General features: G+C 32.1%; 1 protein-coding gene across 4 annotated transcripts in view; it reads right to left on the bottom strand.

Moving 5' to 3' along the window:
* Positions 1 to 219: 219 nt before the first annotated feature.
* LOC132703135 (titin-like) overlaps positions 220 to 21,454 on the bottom strand; it is a 115,163-nt gene continuing 93,928 nt past the window's right edge. For 3 of the 4 annotated variants that reach the window (XM_060672245.1, XM_060672235.1, XM_060672228.1), the window contains exon 7: positions 220 to 444. In XM_060672245.1, the coding sequence (XP_060528228.1) occupies positions 341 to 444 (104 nt within the window). In that variant the 3' untranslated portion in view covers positions 220 to 340. The remainder of the gene's footprint in view (positions 445 to 21,454) is intronic. The other variant, XM_060672255.1, reaches the window with a different exon arrangement.

The following is a 21,454-nucleotide window of genomic DNA, read 5'->3' as shown; positions in this document are numbered from 1 at the left end:
AAAGACTGGTTTAAAAAACGAAAAATGAATTAGGACCGATATTGTGAGAATAAAAAATAACTAGCTTTAAAGAATTGTAAAACATGGGTTTAACAACAAACGCCTAAAGTGGATTTTTCTTAAACGGCCAATATTAGTGTTTGAGCTGATGTAGGATTTAGTTAAACTCAATTTAGTTTCATGTTTTTTATTTGAACCCAAATATTACACAAAAGACGTTATATCGTTTTAGATCCAAATATCATATTAATTAAATATACATACAATTCGCGCAATTGTTTTTAATTTCGCTGCTAATTTATATTGAAAAATCAGGTTTAGAACAAAATTTCATTACATTTTATATCATAAATATGTTTATCGTCATCGCGAAAACAATGCTTATGTATAGTGCCGTCGATCCCTCGCTGGAATTTGCATGCATCATGGCGGCAGGATTTTCTTCTGAAACAAAATGTGATGTTATATATTATTACACTGTCGCAGCCAAATTGTATAACATATTAGTTATTGTTGCAGTAGAACTATCAGTAGTAACAGTAAATATAGAAAAAAAAAGGAAATCTGCTTTGTAATCTCTTACACTGAAAAAAAAAGTCAGTAAAACTATAAATATTAATGGTAAAAATATCATAAATAAATAGAAAAAAGAATTATCTGAGTAGGTACACATATATCGCTGACATCAAACATGCCGCTGACTTCTTCAGAGCGCTGTCTGAAACTGATTTGATGATTGCTTAAATTAAATAACTGCCGGGAAGGTTCGAATGGTTGGAGGAGCAACACAGCGTGTTTTTTAAAACATTCCCTAAAATTTTTCATTTTACAATCTTGACAGTATGTTGGAAAATGTGTGAATACGTTTTTCACTAATTTTGAATATTTCACTTATTTATATTGTTTTTAGGACGATCTGTTTTAAATTCGAAATTTGTGCCAACGAAGCATTTAGAAACATATTTTTAATATGTTTATTATTTGTTTCAGAAAAAATGTTAAATACAAAAGTTACAGATAATAATAAAAGACAAACTATTCTCAAATATACAAGGTGATTCATAAATATGTGGGCAACAGACTTATATATTTTTAAATGGAACAACCTGTATTAGTAGGTACTCTGCTTTATATTCAATGTAGGGTTGTTCTAGTCTGGTGTTTTCCGATTTATGGCCAATTTTTCGTCAAAAATGCTCTGTGTACAGTAGTATAGTCACGTATCCTAAACTTGTCTTGAAGTTAGTTCGAATCCTTTATACAGGGTGAGTCGAAATTAACAATTTTAGTTTTCGTAAAAAAATTAAATTGAATGCCCTGTATATTATACCCCCATTAATTACTCCAACTAATGCTCTTTCAATTTAATTAAGAATTCCCTATAAATATACTTAGTATTTTTTGAGGTATGCATATTTTTACCAACATAATCCCGAAAATTTTTCAAATTAGGAGAAAATATCGCAATAAGCAAAGAAAAAATTAATAAATAAATAAATATGTTTTTATTATTTGTATTAGGGAAAAATGTTAAATGCAAGAGTTATAGATGAGACTAAAACAAACAATTTAAAATTATTTTCAAATATATAGGGAATTTCATACATATGTGGGAAATCAATATATATTTTTTTATAGAACATCCAGTATATTACGGCCTTAATAGGTACTTTTTTGTATACTCACTCACTCCATGTAAGGTTGTTATAGTCTATACTATTCTCGGTTTTATTATTTATTTATTATTTTTATTTAAATCCCGGATTTAATAAATTATTTCTGCAAGAATTATACTTAATTCGTCTCTGTACACTTTGCAGGTAATACTTATTTTGCTTTCACTCTTTGGTGATATTTTCGCAAGGATTAAAATTTGTGTATATTTTGTTCGTAAAAATGTGTATACCTCCTCAAAAAATACTTACTTTGGCACACTCTTTGGACACCCTATATAAACTTTAGAAGAGCTCCCTTTGTTAGTTTTTCACAAGTTACAATACGTCAGTAATCGTGAATCACTTTATATAATTCAATATGTTAATATAAAAGTCTAATTTAATTAATGATTAATAAAACACTAATGTGATAATAACGTTTTCTGAACTGAACTATCTAAGTCAGAGAAATAACTGTTTCTAAAGTAGCCATGACAGAGTAGCCAGGGCAGTGGCGTCCGTATATATTAATTTCAGGGAAAATCCGTCAAAAATATACCTTTGTGTAATTAATCCACTTTCCCACACGCAAGTGCTTTGGCACGAAAGGAAAGGAGTGATATTAATTTGCAGATTTGGTTTATTAAAATACTAAGTCGATCCATTGGGGAAAACTATAAGTGTGCAAAAAATTTTAAAATTTGGTTTTAATTTTGAGTCAGTATGTGTAAAACTACATCTTTGTGAAAGATAATCGGCGGCCAATTTTTAACTTTCACCAAGTGGTCTGATTTTTTTTAGTAGACAAAGCAAAGTATACGATAGGTAAAGAAATAAAATATTTTTATTTTATATTTGACCGTATATAATATATAACTCCTTTTTTGTTAATTCATATTCAACCTCACTAATTTTAATTTATATTTTATATTACCGGTACCGTGTTCGATCTAGTTGACACCGTATGACAACGTTCTGACCATTAATTTTATGGGAAAAATAATAATTTATAAGGGGTGTTTTTTTTCGATGTGTAGAACTTTAAGTTGCAATACAACAACGATGTATTATTCGATTGACATGAATTTTATTTATCCGAAACATAATCTTATGGCATTATATTTTAAATATGATTTCTGGCATATGACCGCCGCGGCTGGCGCGGATGTAGTCTAATCTGGACGTCCAATTTTCGATTACTTTTTTCAACATTTGTGGCCGTATATCGGCAGTAACACGGCAAACGTTGTCTTCCAAATGGTCAAGCGTTTGTGGCTTATCCGCATAGACCAATGACTTTACATAGTCCCGCAGAAAGTAGTCTAGCGGTGTTAAATCACAAGATCTTGGAGGCCAATTCACAGGTGCAAAACGTGAAATTAGGCGGTCACCAAACGTGTCTTTCAATGAATCGATTGTGGAACGAGCTGTGTGACATGTTGCGCCGTCTTGTTGAAACCACATCTCCTGGGCATCATGGCTATTAAATTCAGGAATGAAAGAGTTAGTAATCATAGCTCTATACCATTGACTGTACCCTTCTGGCCATCATCGTTTTTGAAGAAGTACGGACCAATGATTCCACCAGCCCATAAAGCGCAGCAAACAGTGAGTTTTTCTGGATGTAACGGTGTTTCGACATACACTTGAGGATTAGCTTCGCTGCAAATGCGACAGTTTTATTTGTTGATGTAGCTATTCAACCAGAAGTGCGCTTCATCGCTAAACAAAATTCGTTTATGAAGATCGGGAACAACGGCAATCTCGTTTTGGGCCCATTCGACGAATCTACGCTTTACTTGATCGTTTGGCTTCAATTCTTGCACGAGTTCGATTTTGTAAGCACGTAAACCAAGATCCTTCCGCAAAATCTTCCACAAAGTGGATGGACACAGATCCAATTCCAGTGCCCGATGGCGGATTTACTGATTCGGGTCTTCCTCAATGCTACGCTCTACAGCAGCAATAGCTTCTTCTGTACGCACCGTACGGCGTTTCTGAGGATGCGAGTTATCAATAAGAGTAAACGTGGTGCGAAAACGTTCCATGGTCAATCGAATTAACTGCTCTGATGGACGATTTTGCAGACGATAAAATGGAAGTAGTGCGCGATACGTATACCGCCCAGAACCATTATTTTCGAAATAAAATTGCACTATTTGCAAGCGTTGTTCAGGCGTGAGTCTATTCATGATGAATTGCCAAACCAAACTGAGAATAAATCATTTGACAGCTGTTAAATCGATCGCCATCTTGAACAGTAATGCCAACTTAAAGTTCTATACATCGAAAAAAACACCCATTACATAGTTCTGCATGCTCTGAAACATAAAACAGAACCACAAGATATAAAATTTGTTGAGCCGAATACAAACTTTGTCGCATGTCTCACTGTATATTAATAATAAATATATTTATTTCTAAACATTTAATCCTTTACCATATGAGCGGTGACTTTCTGGCTCAAAAAATAGCTTTCTTTTTTTAATTGAATTTTAAAACTCAGTTTCTAGAAAACTGTTAATCTAGTAAAGTTAGAGCTGAGACAAATTCTCATTTTTTTTTTGTTTAGTAGTAGAGGAGTGCCCAATTTTAGTAAACTTGGGGTCATTATAAAAGTATTTTTCGAGGTTATCAATCGTGCTGAGTGATGCGACTGCGATGCGATGCTTACCTTGCCACCAGGTAGCATTTTCTGAGATAATAGCAAAAAAAATAATTTTCTGAGAAAGAATAAATGCAATGATATGACTTTTTTATATCGCTAGATAGTCAAACCAGGTCCCAGCAATTCAGTGAACACTACACCTCAATATCTATATCCCAATTTAAAATATCAATAACTTAACTCAAACGAATTTGGAATTTATTCTTACATGATAAAGTAGCGGTCACACCTAAAGTAGGTGTGACCGTCTGTCGATCCTTAAATGGCAGCTTACTGAAAATCTTATAAAATAATGCAATTCTCTGTCTAGTGAACTTTCAATAAACGGTGTGCGTGAATAGCCCTGTATCGCACATTTCAAATAGCAAAGCTCAAACTAAAAAAAAATACATATCCAGCGCCAACATGGCTATAACCCTATTAGGGAAAATGGAGTAAAGTTTTGGAGTAAGTTAACTTTCTAAAATCGAACAGTACGAAGTTGAATGGGTTACTTATCTAACTTATACAAGATAAATTCAATTTCGGCGAGGAAAGTCCGGAAGTTAATTTGGTCAGTGTGGAAAATTTCTTCGGAAGTTAAAGCTCGCACCAATAGTGATTCATAACATGGGTATTGAAGGGGATTTTTAAATTAAATTTGCGAGGTGGTCTATATCGCGTTATATGCCTGCCAAAAACCAATAAGATTGCAAATTTATATTTTCGAAACTTGGCTATAACCTGGGCGATACAAGCGGTTCATATAAACAACAAACAAATAATGTACAAGGTTGTATTTCGCTAAAATCAACAATTCTGAATACGACCATCAAGCAAATAAAAATTTTTACCGGGCATTTGATAAATGTCTAACATTTATATGTATAGAGCAATTAATTATTACTATAGAATGACATTTATTATGCACATGGACAAATAAGCTAGTGGTCGAGCTATTAGATTAATAAAAATATAAATTTCCTCATTGATATTAACAACTGAATTGACAGATTAGAAAGAATTCAAAATAAATATTTAAGATTTTTGTGTTGAAAAACCAACTTTACCATTATCAACTTTGAACTGGGGTGGCTTTCACTTGATGAAAATTCATTTATCAAAATAAATAAGAACTAAAAGTTCAGATTTTCACGAAATTACATATTTTGACATGAAAATTGTTTCGACAACTCCCTGTCTTTATCAAATGTAATATTTACAAACTACCTGTTACTATATATACCAAAAAGTGACCATAAAACCTTAATTAATGTTGTTGTGAGAATTTAAGTTTAATAAAGGAGAGGTATTTAAATTTAATTGAGCGTTAAGCAATACATTTGCATGTCTCATTCTGTTAATCTCCATGGCTTCCAATAAATTTAAACTTCTACTTTTTGTGGCTGTATGTAAAATATCAAAATTCTCGTCAAAAATGTGTTTTTCTGTGTTAAAGTGTGTAACATAATTAGACTATTGTTTTTAAACGCTCTTTTATGTTCGTTAATGAGTTTCTTGAAGGATCTACCTGTTTGTCTAATATATATATAAATATTTTTTAACTTACAAAAACACGATATGCCCATTAGACCAGTGATGTCTTATGTAACAGCTCCAGCAGTTAAACTCTCAACAAAATTAGTAAATATTTTAAAGTTGCACACAGATTTTAAAGCAAAATTTGCAATACAAAATTGTTTTGAATTAATCAACAAAATTAAAGATATCAAAATCCCTTCTAACTCAACACTATTATTTTTGATGTACAAAACTTATTTCCCAGTATTGCACCTATGGATGTGAAAGATTTAGTAGATTTCACCCTAACTCGGAAATAGGTTAACCCATTGGTGAAACAAGATTTATTAGATTGCTTAATAGTATCTTTAGACCAAAATTATTTTGAATTTAATGGACAGATTTATATCTCTAAAATAGGTTTGATTGTGGGAAACCCACTTAGTCCTTTGTTAGCCGAGATTTTTATGGATAATTTGGAAAATATCATACTAGAACATCCTTTAAGTAAAAGTTTTTTAGGGTGGTATAGATACGTGGATGATGCCTTTGCTTGCTTTGTTGGAACGGACAGACAATTGAATTATTTTTTAAAGTACGTTAACTCATTACATAATCGTATGAAATTCACTATCGAGATTGAACAGGATAACTCTATTAATTTTTTAGACTTAACTATTACGAAAGCTCAAAACAAATTAGATTTTTCAATATATCATAAACCTTCACAACACGAACACAGTCATACATAACAGCTCAAATCACCCTTATACACACAAAATGGCTGCATTTAACTCTTTTATACACAGACTTTTTAATACGCCACTCTCAACAGAAAATTACAACAAAGAACTTAATATCATTAAACAAATTGGACTGAACAACGTCTAAAATCCGTCCATTATAGATAAAATTATAAATAAAAAACAAATCCAGACAACAGTAAACTCTATTTATCCGAAATCTAATACAGAACACGAACAATTTAAAACAATTATATACATAGGAGAACCTAGAGAAAAAGTTTCAAAACATTTGTCAAAATTTGGTTTAAAAATAGCTTCCAGAACTAACAATACATTAGGAAAATATTTAAAAAACAATAAAACGAAATGTCCAAAATCTCAAAAATCTACAGGATGAAATGCGCATCTTGTCCTGAAATTTATATTGGACAAACAGTTAGATCGTTCAAGAAACGCATTAGCAAACATTAAAGAGCGTTTAAAAACAATAGTCTAGAATCTAATTATGCTACACACTTAAATACAGAAAAACACATTTTTGACGACAATTTTGATATTTAACATTCAGCCACAAAAAGTAGAAAATTCAATTTATTGGGAGCCATGGAGATTAACAAAATGAGACATTCAAATGTATTGCTAAACGATCAATTATATATAAATACCTCTCCTTTATAGAACTTAAATTCTCACAACATTAATTAAGGTTTTATGGTCACTTTTCGGTATATATAGTAGCAGGTAGTTTGTAAATATTACATTTGATAAAGACACGGTGTTGTCGAAACAATTTTCATGTCATAATATATAACTTCGTGAAAATCTGATCTTTTAGGTCTTATTCATTTTGATTATCAACTTTAGTAACTTCTGCTATTCTTATACAGTATTAAAAACTGCGAATAACAATTCTTCAAACATTCTTTCTACATTAAGTTTAATGTAGCTGCTGCAATCCTTTGAATCCATGACCTGTTGTGTTCGATACTGCCGAATTAACTACTATTAAAATTGACCTGTTATTTTTGTTGTACCGATAATAATTTAAATCTATTATGATAGATGATATCATAAAGTTTTTAAAAAATCTGCAGTTTCTGGAATAGACGAATTCTGTACTAACCTCGTTAATAAATATTTCATGTTCCGGTAAAATAATAATAATAATTTATATAACGTCTATTCATATCAGCTGACTATTTTTTTCCAAAGAAACTTCCACAGGCTACTGTATTACAATTTTTATTTTTTTTAGGGTTTCCGTTTAGCTCTGAAGAAATCCAAGATAATGATTGGCGACACGTCAGCAAGTTTGATTAATAAACAACCAGCGCAGGAGGGATCCGGAAGATTATTTGCAAATAGTTTCAGCTGACTGTATTTCCAAGCTGCATGGTTTCACTTTTCAACTGACTAGCCAAGACGCGGCACTTCGCTTTTGTAGAACGCAATGCCTTTTCACAACGAGAGCCAAATATTCCAGAAGTCTTTCCTAGAGGCAGCCAATCGCACACCAAAAATACACATAGCATAATGGTTCAGAAATGTTGCAAACTTGCGGTTTTTAACTTTTTTTATTTACCTTTCTATTCAGTTTGTGTAATAGAACTTTACAGTTAGAAGTAAATATTTTTTTAGATGGAAATCTCAAATGAGTGAAATCTTCTTTTCCGAAAGGGTAGCGCCAAAATTTCAAGGACTTAAATTTTTGAATTTCAATGTCAATGCTGGCAACTATTAAAAAAAAAACATCTAAAACTGTTGCTACTAGCAAAACGAGATGAAGGTATTTCTGGATCGATTCATGGTTTTGTTTTTTTTTTATTGTCACTTTACAAAAGTCACACACTAAAGGAAGCAAACATTAACACCTTAAGGAAATAAGAACATCACAACAATTTGTCTTCAGAATAATAAGCTCATGAAATAAAACTTGTAAAATGGGCCATAAGTATTTATTTCATTTTCTATTCAGCTTGTGTAATAAAACTTTACAGGTAAAAGTAAAAGTAAAAAGTTACTTAAAAAATAACCACGTTATGATGTCAACGTTATCACTCTTCAGAGAGATTAATAAAATTTTTAATTTTGTTAAATACTATTTATGATGCTGTCTCATGTGTCCCTGGATAACGCCAACGCTGGCAACTATTCAGAAAAAAACATCGAAAACTTTTGCTACTAGCGGCAGCAAGTTGAAAGTATTTCTGAATCAGACCATCGTTTGTTTTTTTTTTATTATCACGTTACAAAACTCAGACACTAACTGGGAGCAAACATTAATAGTAAGCCAACTAAAACGTTGTTAATGAGAAATGCGAGGTTTAAATATAATTTAATATCACCCCTAAACCAAAGTTTTTGTTCTGTTAACAAGAAGGGATCATTTTGATGCAAATAATGCGAATATGAAGCTCATAAAGTAAACATATCATAAGTGTTGACCACTTGCTGTTTTTAACTTTTTTTATTTGATTTTCGATTCAGTTTGTGTAATTAAACTACAAGTAAAAGTAAGTATTTTTTTCTTATGAAAATCTTGTATGCTTCAAATCTTCGTTTCCCAAAGAAGAGTGCCCTAATTTCAAGAACTTAACTCATCTATTTTTTTGTAAAACTTACATAAAAAATGACGTTATGAGGTCAACATTATCAGGCTTCAGGCATATTATTCAATTTTTCAATTTTGTTAAATACAATCTTATAATACTCTCTCGAGTGTCTTTGGAGAATGTCAATGCTGGCAACTATTCAGAAAAAAACGTCGAAAACTGTTATTACTAGTAGCAGCGAGTTGAAAGTATTTCTGGGTCATGGTTTTGTTTTTTTTTTTTTCATTATCATAACACTGAAAGGGGCAAACATTAAATATAGTGAGCCAACCAAAACTTTCTTAATGAGAAACGAGAGGTTTAAACATAATTTAACATCATCCCGAAAACTAAGTTTAATAACTCGTTTACACCTACTGAAAGTAAGAACATCACAAAAATCTGCCTTTAAAACAAGAATCTCATAAAATAAAAATTGTAAAATGGGACATAAGTGTTTCCTACTTGCTGATTTTGACTTTTTTTATTTGATTTTCGATTCAGTTTGTGTAATAAAACTTTATAGGTAAAAGTAAATATCTTTTTTAGATGCACTTGAAATATTCGTTTTCGAAAGAAGAATGCCAAAATGACAAAAACTTGATACATCATTTTTTTAACTTACATAAAAAATAACTAATAATAATAATTAACCAATTTTTGAATTTGGTTAAATACAATCTTATGATGCTCTCTCATGTGTCCTTGGATACAGTCAATGCTGGCAACCATTCAGAAAAAACATCGGAAATTGTTACTACTAGCAGCAACGAGTTCAAATTATTTATGGATCGAGCCCCGCTTTTTTTTATTATCACAATAAAGGAGCAAACATTAAAGATAGCAAGACAACCAAAACTTTGTTAATGAGCAACGCGAGGCATAAACATAATTTAATATCATCCGCAAAACTAAGTTTGTGTTCTATACGAAGACTATACTCTGGCCATTAATAATTCGTTTACACCTTGTGGAACTAAGAACATTACAACAATCTGTCTTTATAACAAGAAAGGATCCTTTTGATGCAATTAGTGCGAAAAAAAAGCTCATTTGGAGAACACGTTCGTGCTGTCGATAAATCCAGGTGATACGCCGCATTACCGCCACTAAATCGTTAAGGCAGATTCTAGAGCGACTTTTATTTTGCCGGAATACAAAATTCAAAATTACTTTTATATCTCCAAACCCAGGATTAAAGAAGTACACGAAAACGTCATTAGGACTTGGTGCTATAAAGTTTCCACTCTTACAATGGAATTTGTGAACAAAAGCAGATCCTTGAAGAATAGGTTCCGATGTATATTCTGATAACAATGAGCAACACTTTTTAGCTGTTCGCATTAGAACTTTGTGCCGCGATAGAAATCCAATTTTTGAGAAGTTATGCACAGGATGTACTTTTAGGTTTAGAACGACAATTTTTTTACAACACAGCACAGGTACATACACGTTTGGCAATTTTGAAGATAATGCAACACGTCAATCAGTGATTGTGCTGTTTTGGAAAAATATACGCAAAACCTAATGCTGAGAAAAATATAAGACGCCTAACTTTAATCTTCGCTTACCGTCTATTAAAATTAAACTGCACAGTATATTCTTTGCAAAAAGTGATCAAACATTAATTTCAGAAATGTTCTAATAAAGTTATAGCATTTTTAATTTTTCAAAGAAACTTCTACATTCTACTGTAATACTCTTTACAAATCTTCTTCACCAGCATTACCCCTTCGACCTATTGTCAGCACCATTGGTTCTCCAACATATTCTCTAGCAAAATATCTAGCTTCCTTATTAAACTGATAGTTTCGTACTTAATTCCTTTCGCACAAGATATTCTAGTTAGTTTCGACGTAGAATCCCTCTTTACCAAATTTCCTATTGCTGAAACTGTCACCATCATTTCAGATATATTAAAATCCGAGAATCTGGAACCAAACCTTCCCACCTTAATCGAAAAATGCTTGTCTGGAACATATTTGGCCTCATGGTCAAGAAACACCAGTAGATTTTCTTATACATTTAAGCTCTATACACCCTCATATACGTTTTACCATTGAGTTGGAAACTAATAATAACCTTCCATTCTTAGATATTCTTATCAATAGAAAATCAGACCTAACATTGGGTCATTGAGTTTACAGAAAACCTACGCACATAGGTCGATACCTTAATGCACGGTCACATCACCATCCGGCCCAAAAATCATCGGTTACAGAACCGTATAACTATCTCGGCCTGAGTCACTGAACCTAAAATTAAAACACCTAACCTATGCTCTTCTCTCTAATAATTTTCACATTAAAGATATTAATCGTTCTATCAAAAAACTTCCCAGTACCAATGATGCCGAAAACAATTCTACACTTGCCCACTGTGGTCCAAAAATCTCTCAACATCTTCGATCTGTCAAAGATAAAATTCCATTTGAGATGCCAGGAGTTTACAGCAATCCATGCATATGCGGCAAAGGATACATTGGAGAAACCGGACGAAAAATATCAACTAGGCTCAAAGAACACGAAAGAGCCTTACGACTAAGACAAATAAACTCATCAGCTGTTGCCGAACACAATCACGAAACCGGACAAAAAAATTTTATTCGATAAAACGAAAATTCTTGCACGTAATCAATTCTTCTACCAACGAAAAATCCGAGAGTCAAAAGAAATCTATAAACGACCTAACAATCTTAGCCGCGACTCTACCTGTCTGCAAAATGGGAATGTCTCCAAAATGGGAATCAGTCATCCGAGACGGTGTTTGTGCCCCTCATTTAGCCCCGCCCCCCTCCAACAATATATAAAGAGGTACAAAGTAAAATGCGAACCAGTTTCGGTCAAGCTCTGAAGAAGTCAAAAGGATGATTGAAGAAACATTAGCAAGTTCGACTCAGCAAAAATCAACGCACGAACCCGCATTATTTTAGATTTTTTTTAAATATTCGAAATACCAATAGGAGCAGCTCCTGCTGCAACCGCTAAGCAAAGATCTATAATCAAGTTTTCCCATTTAACTCGTTAATCATCCCAATAAAATGCTATTTTATTTTTTTATAACTTGTAATAACATCTAACAAACAATAAAAAACATTACTTAAATTAAACATAAAGTTCAAAAAATTGAAAAAACATTAATAGTATATCATGCAACAGGTGTGGTAAACTTCATTTAAGTCACAAGTTTATTTGACACGAGCGGAGCGCAGCGCAGCGCATGAAGTGTTTAATAAACGAATGACTTAAAAATTTACCTGGTGTTACATACTATCCTTCTTTTCCACCATGGATTGCCCCCAAACCCATGCGGTAATATCTTGGAAATGTCTGAAGTAACTCGGTATTTTACTGAACGGAGTAAGTAGTATTAAGCAACAAGTGTAGTAAACGATATTTGAAGCAATTAACTATTACAATATTGGCTGAAACATTGAGTGCATATTATAAAGTTTATAGGAGTGGTGAGTACAGCTAGAGTCAGATAAAAGTAAAGCAACATTAATGATAAAGTCAAATAGCAATATCTACAGTTCAAATAATCAAATTGTTCAGAAAAGTCAAATAGTTGATACATGCTTATTTAGTGCCACGATTTATTTTAGAAGCGCAAAAAAAGTTGATCAGTTCTTCCAATTAGCACAAGCAAAGGGGATTTAGTATAACGGTAAGTTAAAAAAATGTCAGGTTCATTGAGCGTTATAGTTGCTATTTTTGTATACATAAATATTACAGAAAATGCTTGTAAACGCCTTTTCAGAAGGACAGTCTAAAATTGATATTTCCAAGGAGTTGCCAAAATTATTTCACCTTGAAATGAAAGCGGGCATGCAGAAAAATTACCTAAATCAGGAAGGCCCAGGATTGATACAAGTTTGGATTGATAGAATAATCAATAGGATATTATGCAACAATACAATACAAACGCCATTTGAGCCACGAGTTTATTTGACACGAGCGGAGCGCAGCGGAGCGAGTGTTTCATAAACGAGTCACTTAAAAAGTTTACCAAACGTGTTGCGTACTATACCTTTTCTACGACTGTTAGTTTTTAGGAACATTTTCGGAAAACAACACGAATACACTGACATGACCGTCAGAATTAACAAAAATCAAAATTCAAGCAGTAGGTAAAATCTCCGAAAACATCCGATTGCTCTAAAACCCGTGGGTAATCCCAGAAATCTCCGAGGTGTCTCGCAGCTATAGGCAACGAAACTGATGTGGTAAAACGACGCGTTCTGCAACAACTAGATAATATCTATTATCTAAAAAATCTATATTTCAAAAAATATATAATAATATTGTGGTCAAATTTCACGAAGTTTCTGAAAAAAGTGCCCGCATATATTTTTAAAAAGATAAATTTTATGGACTCTAAATATACAGGGTATTCCATTAACAATATGCAACAACAACTAGTTGGTTTATAATGTTGAAATAGTAAATATATTTGTGAAATATATACGCCACTGCATTCTAAAAAATATATTTTTCTACTCATATTCTGTAAAGCACTTTTGACACTGAATGTATTATTGTTGCTTTGCCTTAGATTTTGACGTTTGTTCCCGGCATTTGACGTTTGTCAATTCCGAAGGTGATGTCAGTGAATGTATTCGAGCTGTTTGGCGAAAATGTACGCAAAAACTAATAGTCGAAGAAAAAGTATAGTATGCAACAAGTTTAGTAAACTTATCAAGTCACGAGGTTATTTGGCACTAGCGGAGCGCAGTGGAGCGAGTGTTTAATAAACAAGTTTTACCACACTTGTTGCATAATATACTATTTTTTCTTCGATTCCTTAAAGCATAACTGAAATACAAGAGTGTTACAAAATTGAACATTGTTGAATATTTTCAAAATCCCCGTGTATCTTAAAATAAGAAAATTAGCATACTGTCAAGAAATCAGAAACTCTTTATGTTTAAAATGGGACACAGGTACAGCTGCAAATAATAACCCAACTCTAAACCATTTTTTAATTATCACTGACGCCGATCTAGTGATGTACATCTACTCTACTATACTTGATATAAATCAACCATCGTTATATGGCAAATTGTAGTTCTATTGGTCTAAACACAAAATATACACTCATATTTCATCTAAGTTGAAATTGTTTTCCTTCTGCTATCTAGAGCGAGTCGTATTGCATTGCAAACACCCGCAAGAGATTGAACCCTATTATTCACTCAGATTTGTGTTTTCTCCCTGGTGGCTGTCAATCAAACTATTCCGAATTGTTTAACAAACTCATCACAGTGGCCATAAACTCATTTCCTTCGAAAGTACGGACATATCATGAACGTTGTGTTTAACGGTCTCGGAAGTCAAGTCTCAATATCCAATCAACGTGTTGGTAACTATGCAGCTTATCGCATGCAAATTGACATGACAAGCAACGTAAACATCGACGCAAACTTGTTCTTAAAATAATACTCGGAAAACAAATTCTCTGCATTTGATTTGTAGAAACAGACATTCACAAAATAAATTGGAGGGAATTTCAAATGAAACAATCGTAATTGGAGATTTTTTCCGGCTAAATACTATCACGAAATATATTTCTATCAACATATCTTAAATAATCTTGATTCGTATGCAGTTAACTAATTATTTGCTTCTCATCCGATATGGCGATTTTTTATACAAACACTTTAAATTAATTTATTATTTATTTATTTATTTATTGTTTATATTATTTATTTAAATTAAACAGGTTAATATGAGTTGAAATATAGTTTCACTTATATAAATAAAGAGAAATTTCAAAAATTTTAATATTTAAAAGTTCTTTTTGTGAATTTGATTTATAAGAATACAATTTAAAAAAATAAAATAAAATACAAATATATTTATTAAAGTAATTAAATTTCTTTCAAATATCTCATATATTAAAGAAAACCCGATTAAAGAATAAATATTCAATATTATATTTTGTACTAGTCACTATTTTCAAAAAAATAATACTTATGCGTTATTTTTTATAAATGTTGCAACAAGTCCACTAATAGTTATAGATAAAAAAGTTTTTTTTTGGTATCCTCAAAATCGATTTACTTCAAATGATCTCAGAACATATATTTCTTTCAACAAATCTTTTTGCTCGAAACGTATGTAGACGTTGTGTGGCATTGCTTCCATATTTTCCGATAAAATAACTCTTAGAGATGATAAACACAAATATAAATGTCATTCCTCCGTGTGGTTCTATCAAACTTAATGTTTTTAAAATGTAACGTTTCCGAAACAATAATAATATTACGCGAAACTTGCACTCAAAATAAATACATGAATACGGACACAATTCTTTATTAAACTAAACCTAAATATATATATATAAGACATGTAATTCAAATTTTGTCATTTTATAGAAACCGCTCTCACGTACCTAGAAGCTTTTCAATTATGTTCTGAATACATATTTTCTGTTTATTTAACAATAACTGAGTAATAAATACGGCGTAGTTAAACACTAAAGATCGTTTCACACGTACCGAGTATTTCAAATATTCCACATTTATTCATTCTGCTTAAACGGGAGAAATGTTAAGGAATTTGAACATTCGCGAATGTTTCACAATCTGATGTAATAAATGAGAGCTGTTCTTTCCACGTCATAAGGGAAATAAATGGCTCTATTATGGCAGTACGTGTTTTATTTCCCTAAAGTGGAAAATATGTATGTCAGACATTTTTCACACTGCCCCATATATACCTGCCGTTTTATTATCAATTTATTAATGGGCTCCTGACTTATGATTGTTGTTGATTTAGGACAGTTGCGACATCAATAAACACTAATTAGTTAATTAAATTTTTTAATTATTAATTAAAAAAATTTGGTTATTATTCTTACGATTTTTTCCAATTTAGAATTCAAATACTTTTATATTTATGTATCGGTAATTAGTATTAATTATGTCCAATTATGCTCGTTTATATATCTAATTTTATCAGCTATACATCAAAACTTGGTAGAATGACGCAAAAATGTGTAATTTTAAACTAAATCTGTAAAGGCGATTAGGGTTAAGTGTACGCATACGGTTGTGGGGTAAGAGTACGCATATTTTAATGCGTACTTTTACCCCGATAGTAAGTTCTTTGTGTACTGACACTCGTTGTTATTTGTTTCAGGTTATACTTATATATTTCTTAAAAAAAAACTACAATGCCTCGAAATTACAAGCGGAAGGCTCCACACAGGTCCGTTGTTACCCGTGATCAATTTGATGCTGCTAAGCGATTGATTGACGAAGGTTTAAGTAAAAGAAAAGCAGCTGAACAGGTTGGAATGAAAGAGAGTACTCTCAGGAAGCGATTAAAAGCTGATTCAACTGCTCTAAAATTAGGAAGATTTACTTCAACTTTCACAAGTGAGCAAGAAAATGAAATAAAAAGATGTGATGATCTCTATTATGGTCTTAATATGACAATTCTAAGAACATTGATCTACGAGTATGCTGAAATAAATCATATTCCTCATGGCTGGACGTGATTGGGTGTATGGATTTTTAAAAAGGCACCCTGACTTGAATTTACGGCAACCCACGTCAACTAACATAGTTAGAGCAATTAAAACTGAAAATTCTAAAAAAAAAACAAAGAAGAATACTACTACCAAAGATAAGGCTGTTAAAGTTAAGGCTAGTCAAGAAAATATTAATGATTTTAAGAAAAATGATGATTACTGTGCATTGTGTGGTGAAAAATACGTTGATCCACCTACAGAGGATTGGATTAAATGTAGCTTATGTCATAGCTGGTGGCATGAACAGTGCACTCATTATGAAACTGGTGCTTTCATATGTGATATATGTTCTAATAATTAAGATTTTATCATATTCGTTAAAAACGATCTCATTTGAATTTATCTCTATTCAAAACTGTTAACTACTCTAAGCCTTATTCTCGATAAAAATCAAATTAAACAGTATTTGTCAGAAATTATATATTTAATATATTAATATAAAAAATGATAAGTATTGATAAAAAATAATATTTATAACATTAAATATGGTGTAACTATATGCAACAAGTTATGGTTTAAATTATTACAAATGCGCACTTACCCGCAGTGCTGCTCACGTTTACCCTAATATTGGGGTAAGTGTGCGCATTCTGACTAACATTTATTTTATTTTATTTCTATAATTGCAATTAAGTAAATTGAATTTCATGTTACGTAATTGTTAAATCAATAAATCCTTTAAATAAATACTTTCATTTCAATTTATTTTGTACAATTATTACAATTTTATGACTATAGAAAAAAAATGCGCACTCTTGCCCCACATGACTCAACCTGTTTAAAAATTCTTCTGGACTTGCCAATAGCATGATAAGCGAAACGTCAGTTCGATTTACCAACAACTGACGCAGGAAGAATCGAGAAGAATTGTAAATAGTATTACAGTGGCCTGTGGAAGTTTCTTTGAAAAATTAATACCTGATGCCACCGACGTACTAGTAATATTTGTTTCGTACTGACATTTGGATCAATTCCATACAAGGAACGGCATTTCTTTTTTTAATTTTAGAAATAAATACATTTACAGTTATACAAATTTCAGAAGTCTTCCCAGTACTAGATCATTGTATTCCATACATTAAAAATAGAATAGAAGGCTGATGCTACTGTTTGCCTAAACCCCGCATGATACAAATATTTATAATAATGATAATAATATAGCTAAAAACGTTTCAAGCTGTCCAATTTGAAAATGACAGTTTACGCCTTGTTTAAAGTTTACTATTTAATAGGCATTAAATGATTTCAATGTAGAGCGCAAAAATCACCAGTCCGACAGACCGTGAAATGTTGCGTCCAAATATAAAAAAATCCAAAGCATTTGATATGCGGTTAAAATCTCAAATCCGTTATGTCGAAATGTTTTACGCATAAACAACGTTAACAAATTTGATATTTCTAATTAATGAACATACTAAAAAGGGAATTTTAGATGACGTAAAAAGTTCGCTTGACACCTATGTAAACCAACAAAATTTGCAAAATAACAAGCAACTATTTAAGCTTCTTTCAAAACTATAACAAAATCTTAGTCAGTCATTGTCCAACGTTCAAAAACCGCCATCCTTCCAAAATGTTGTATTCAATAATTTTTAACTACGAAGGGTCTATGTCAAATTAAACTTTCTAAGCACATTTGTCGCTATTGTAAGACTGAATGTGTTAACTTATTAGATTTTTTCGAGAAATTCACAAATCTTTCACGTGCTGCACTCTGTTGTAGTTCTACCGATGTGCTATATTTCTTCCGCAAGTAGCTGTTTATTAGATCGGCATGGAAAAGCACGAAAACAAGTACAAATAGGGCGCTTACTTTGGTCCCAGCAGATTGCAAAAGTTTAAACCGGAAAAAGTGCAATATACGTATCTCTAACTTCTAAAGAGTTTTATTTATTTACCATTCGACGTCCTATCCAACTAGTGGAAACTAACACTTATGTTTTTATTGCCAAAGTTAGTTTACACCCGAATATGAGAATTATAAATCTCGAATGCGGTGGAGGTTCGGAAGTTTTTTAAGTCGAAGTCTTGCTGAAGAAAGTGAACCAAAAACTAAAGCAGAAAATATTATTTGAATTTTGCGATTCTATCGATTTGCAATTGGCAACCACTCAAAAACATTTAATTTAAGTTTTCACATATCTTACTAAAAAGAATAGCAACGGCAACAATTTAATGTTACTAAGAAAGTAAGAAACTAACTTAACCTCTTAAAAATTAAAAAAAGCCTCTTATAAATTAAGATGCTGCCATTCTAAGTATGACTTGATAGTTCTTGTGGTTTTCCCTATTTTATAAAAAATATCTGCGTCTCTTGACGAATGTGGCGATTTACGTTTTGAAGGAAGAATGCTATACATAATCCGTTTTCAGAGAAACAAAATACTGTAATTTTAAAATGAAAAGGCAAAGGTAAAGCATCTACGTCCACAAAATTATATCTGAGCGTGTTAGATAATTTGTTCAGATATTCACAAATGGTGTATTGTCAGCGATTTGCACAGTGAATTAATGATATTAATGATACCAGAGATCAATGTAATAATAGGCAATTTAAGCTTGTATACCAATTAATTGTATAAATCGATTCCGAATCAACATGTGCGCTTTGAAAATTGATTCAAATTAACATAGTCGATTTGTTCCATTTAATTACGAATGAAATAAAATATAAATTTTCTAATAGCTATATAACATTCAGTTAATTTTATTGAAAATCTTCGTCATACCTGAACTCCGTTCCGGATTAAAAACGTTGAACAAAATAAACGTTTAAGAAAATGTAAAAAATTAAAAAAAAAAACATCCAGTCATGATTATAATTTTAATAACTGAACCTTAATAACTAATACACATCTTTGTATCATTTTATAACCCAAGCGGGAGCAGAAAATATTAAACACAAAATGATACAGGAAATATTGAGGAGAACGTTAAGCTTGTTTTCGTTAATCGTTCCAACTTTTACCCTTATATTATTTGTGATTGTTTACTGGGAAAAGCTCCCCTAGTTCCGATATTTTACCGTCACTCAAGGCTTCCTGAAGTCACATTTTATTGTTTGTTTTGTTTGTTTTCTAGACGGTGACACGTGTAATGATTTTAATATACAAAGTGATCCACGGTGAACGGCAGGTTTGGAAATGGAAATTTTGTGAAACAGAGAAATATTCAAATAAAGCTTTGATGCCTTTGTTTATCTTTCGCTAACAATGTAGCCAAATAATTGCAAGATCAGGCTGAAAATTTAATAAAATGTATCCTGATTTTTAAACAACCAACGAGAAGATGTTTGGAGAATCACAAAATAATTTTCTTTATTATGGTTGCAGACTAAGTTTAGTAGTCACGCTAAATAACAAATACGATCAAAATTTGACCACACTGTCCATGAAAAATAAACAAATGCAGCAGATTACATTCGTGTAAACATTTCTATCCATTATTATGTTCAATCGAATTGATTTACAGTTTCATGCTTACCAACGGCAAATTCAGTGACTCACAGCTGAAATGATGCAGTCGCTATGACAAAAACTAACAGGTCTTCTAAAAAAGTGTGAATTACTTTTTGTCTTAAATATGCCTTTCTTAGTTCACAAATAAGAATTCATTAAATTATGTGCGATATTAACGTCACAACTTAAATGATGCAAAAATAATAACCGACATCAAAAATTATTAGTTCGAAATTTTTATTTTTATTGCAATAGTTTCTTGTTTAGTTTGACACTTTAAAGCAAGTTTTCGTTCAGTAAAACGATTTTTTTTTAAATGGGTCGTCGGACTACAATTTCTAAGAGAAATTTAAGTATTACTCATCGCAGGAATGGATGAATTGAATTGAAATGAATTTGAATTCATTTGAGCCGGGCGCTCAGTTTGTTGTGCCATTCTGCCCGAGCCCTGTAAAGGACAATTCGTGAGTTAGGAGGGAGTGTAGAGAAGCCATCCAACACCCACTTTCAGAATATTGATACTATTTCCTGTGTCCACTCCCAAAATTTCATTTCGGAGTTTGCTGAGTGGTTCACAGTCGACAAGTACATGCAAAGGAGTTTCATCCGCTGCGTTTCATCTTGGACATAATACATTTTGTATGATGCCAGTGTTTATAGTTAGTTAGCCTCAGCTCCTGTTGAGCCCGATAAGGCTAGCAACAGTCCTGGACGGCTCCTGAAAGAGGGCTCATACAGCTTCAAGCCACATATGCAGAAATCTATTGCTAGATCTCTGGTCAAATAGACTTTTAATGAAGCTGTCAGGTACTGGGGTAGAACGGGTAGGTGTGACAAGCTCCACTTTTTGCTAGCCTGTCCTCTCGTTCCCCGGATTCCATAGTGTTCTGGGACCCAGATAAATGTGACCGAAGAAATAGACGCGTGAAATTGGTATTCGCTAGAGAGCATATCGATAAAGATTTGAACTTCTGGAATCAGTAATATTTGCCAATGAGACCAAAATAAACTTATTTGGATTATATGGAAAAATATCGGTATGGAGAAAACCTAAGGAAGAATTAAAATTAAAAAAATTAAATGCTGCGGTAAAGCACGGTGGAGATGGAGTGACGTTATGGGGCTGAATGCTATCTGCAGGAGTAGATAATATGCATTTCATGGAAGGAAATATGAACCAATATGTGTATTTGGACATATTAAGACAACATCTGATTGCTTGTATTCAAAAATTAAATATGGGTAACAATTATCGCTTCTGTCATGACAATGATCCAAAGCAAAAGTCATTTCGGGTCAT

Source organism: Cylas formicarius, unplaced genomic scaffold, assembly GCF_029955315.1.
Source record: "Cylas formicarius isolate icCylForm1 unplaced genomic scaffold, icCylForm1.1 PGA_scaffold_10__41_contigs__length_53128322, whole genome shotgun sequence".
Taxonomy (NCBI): domain Eukaryota; kingdom Metazoa; phylum Arthropoda; class Insecta; order Coleoptera; family Brentidae; genus Cylas; species Cylas formicarius.
This window is presented reverse-complemented; position numbering and strand designations above follow the sequence as displayed.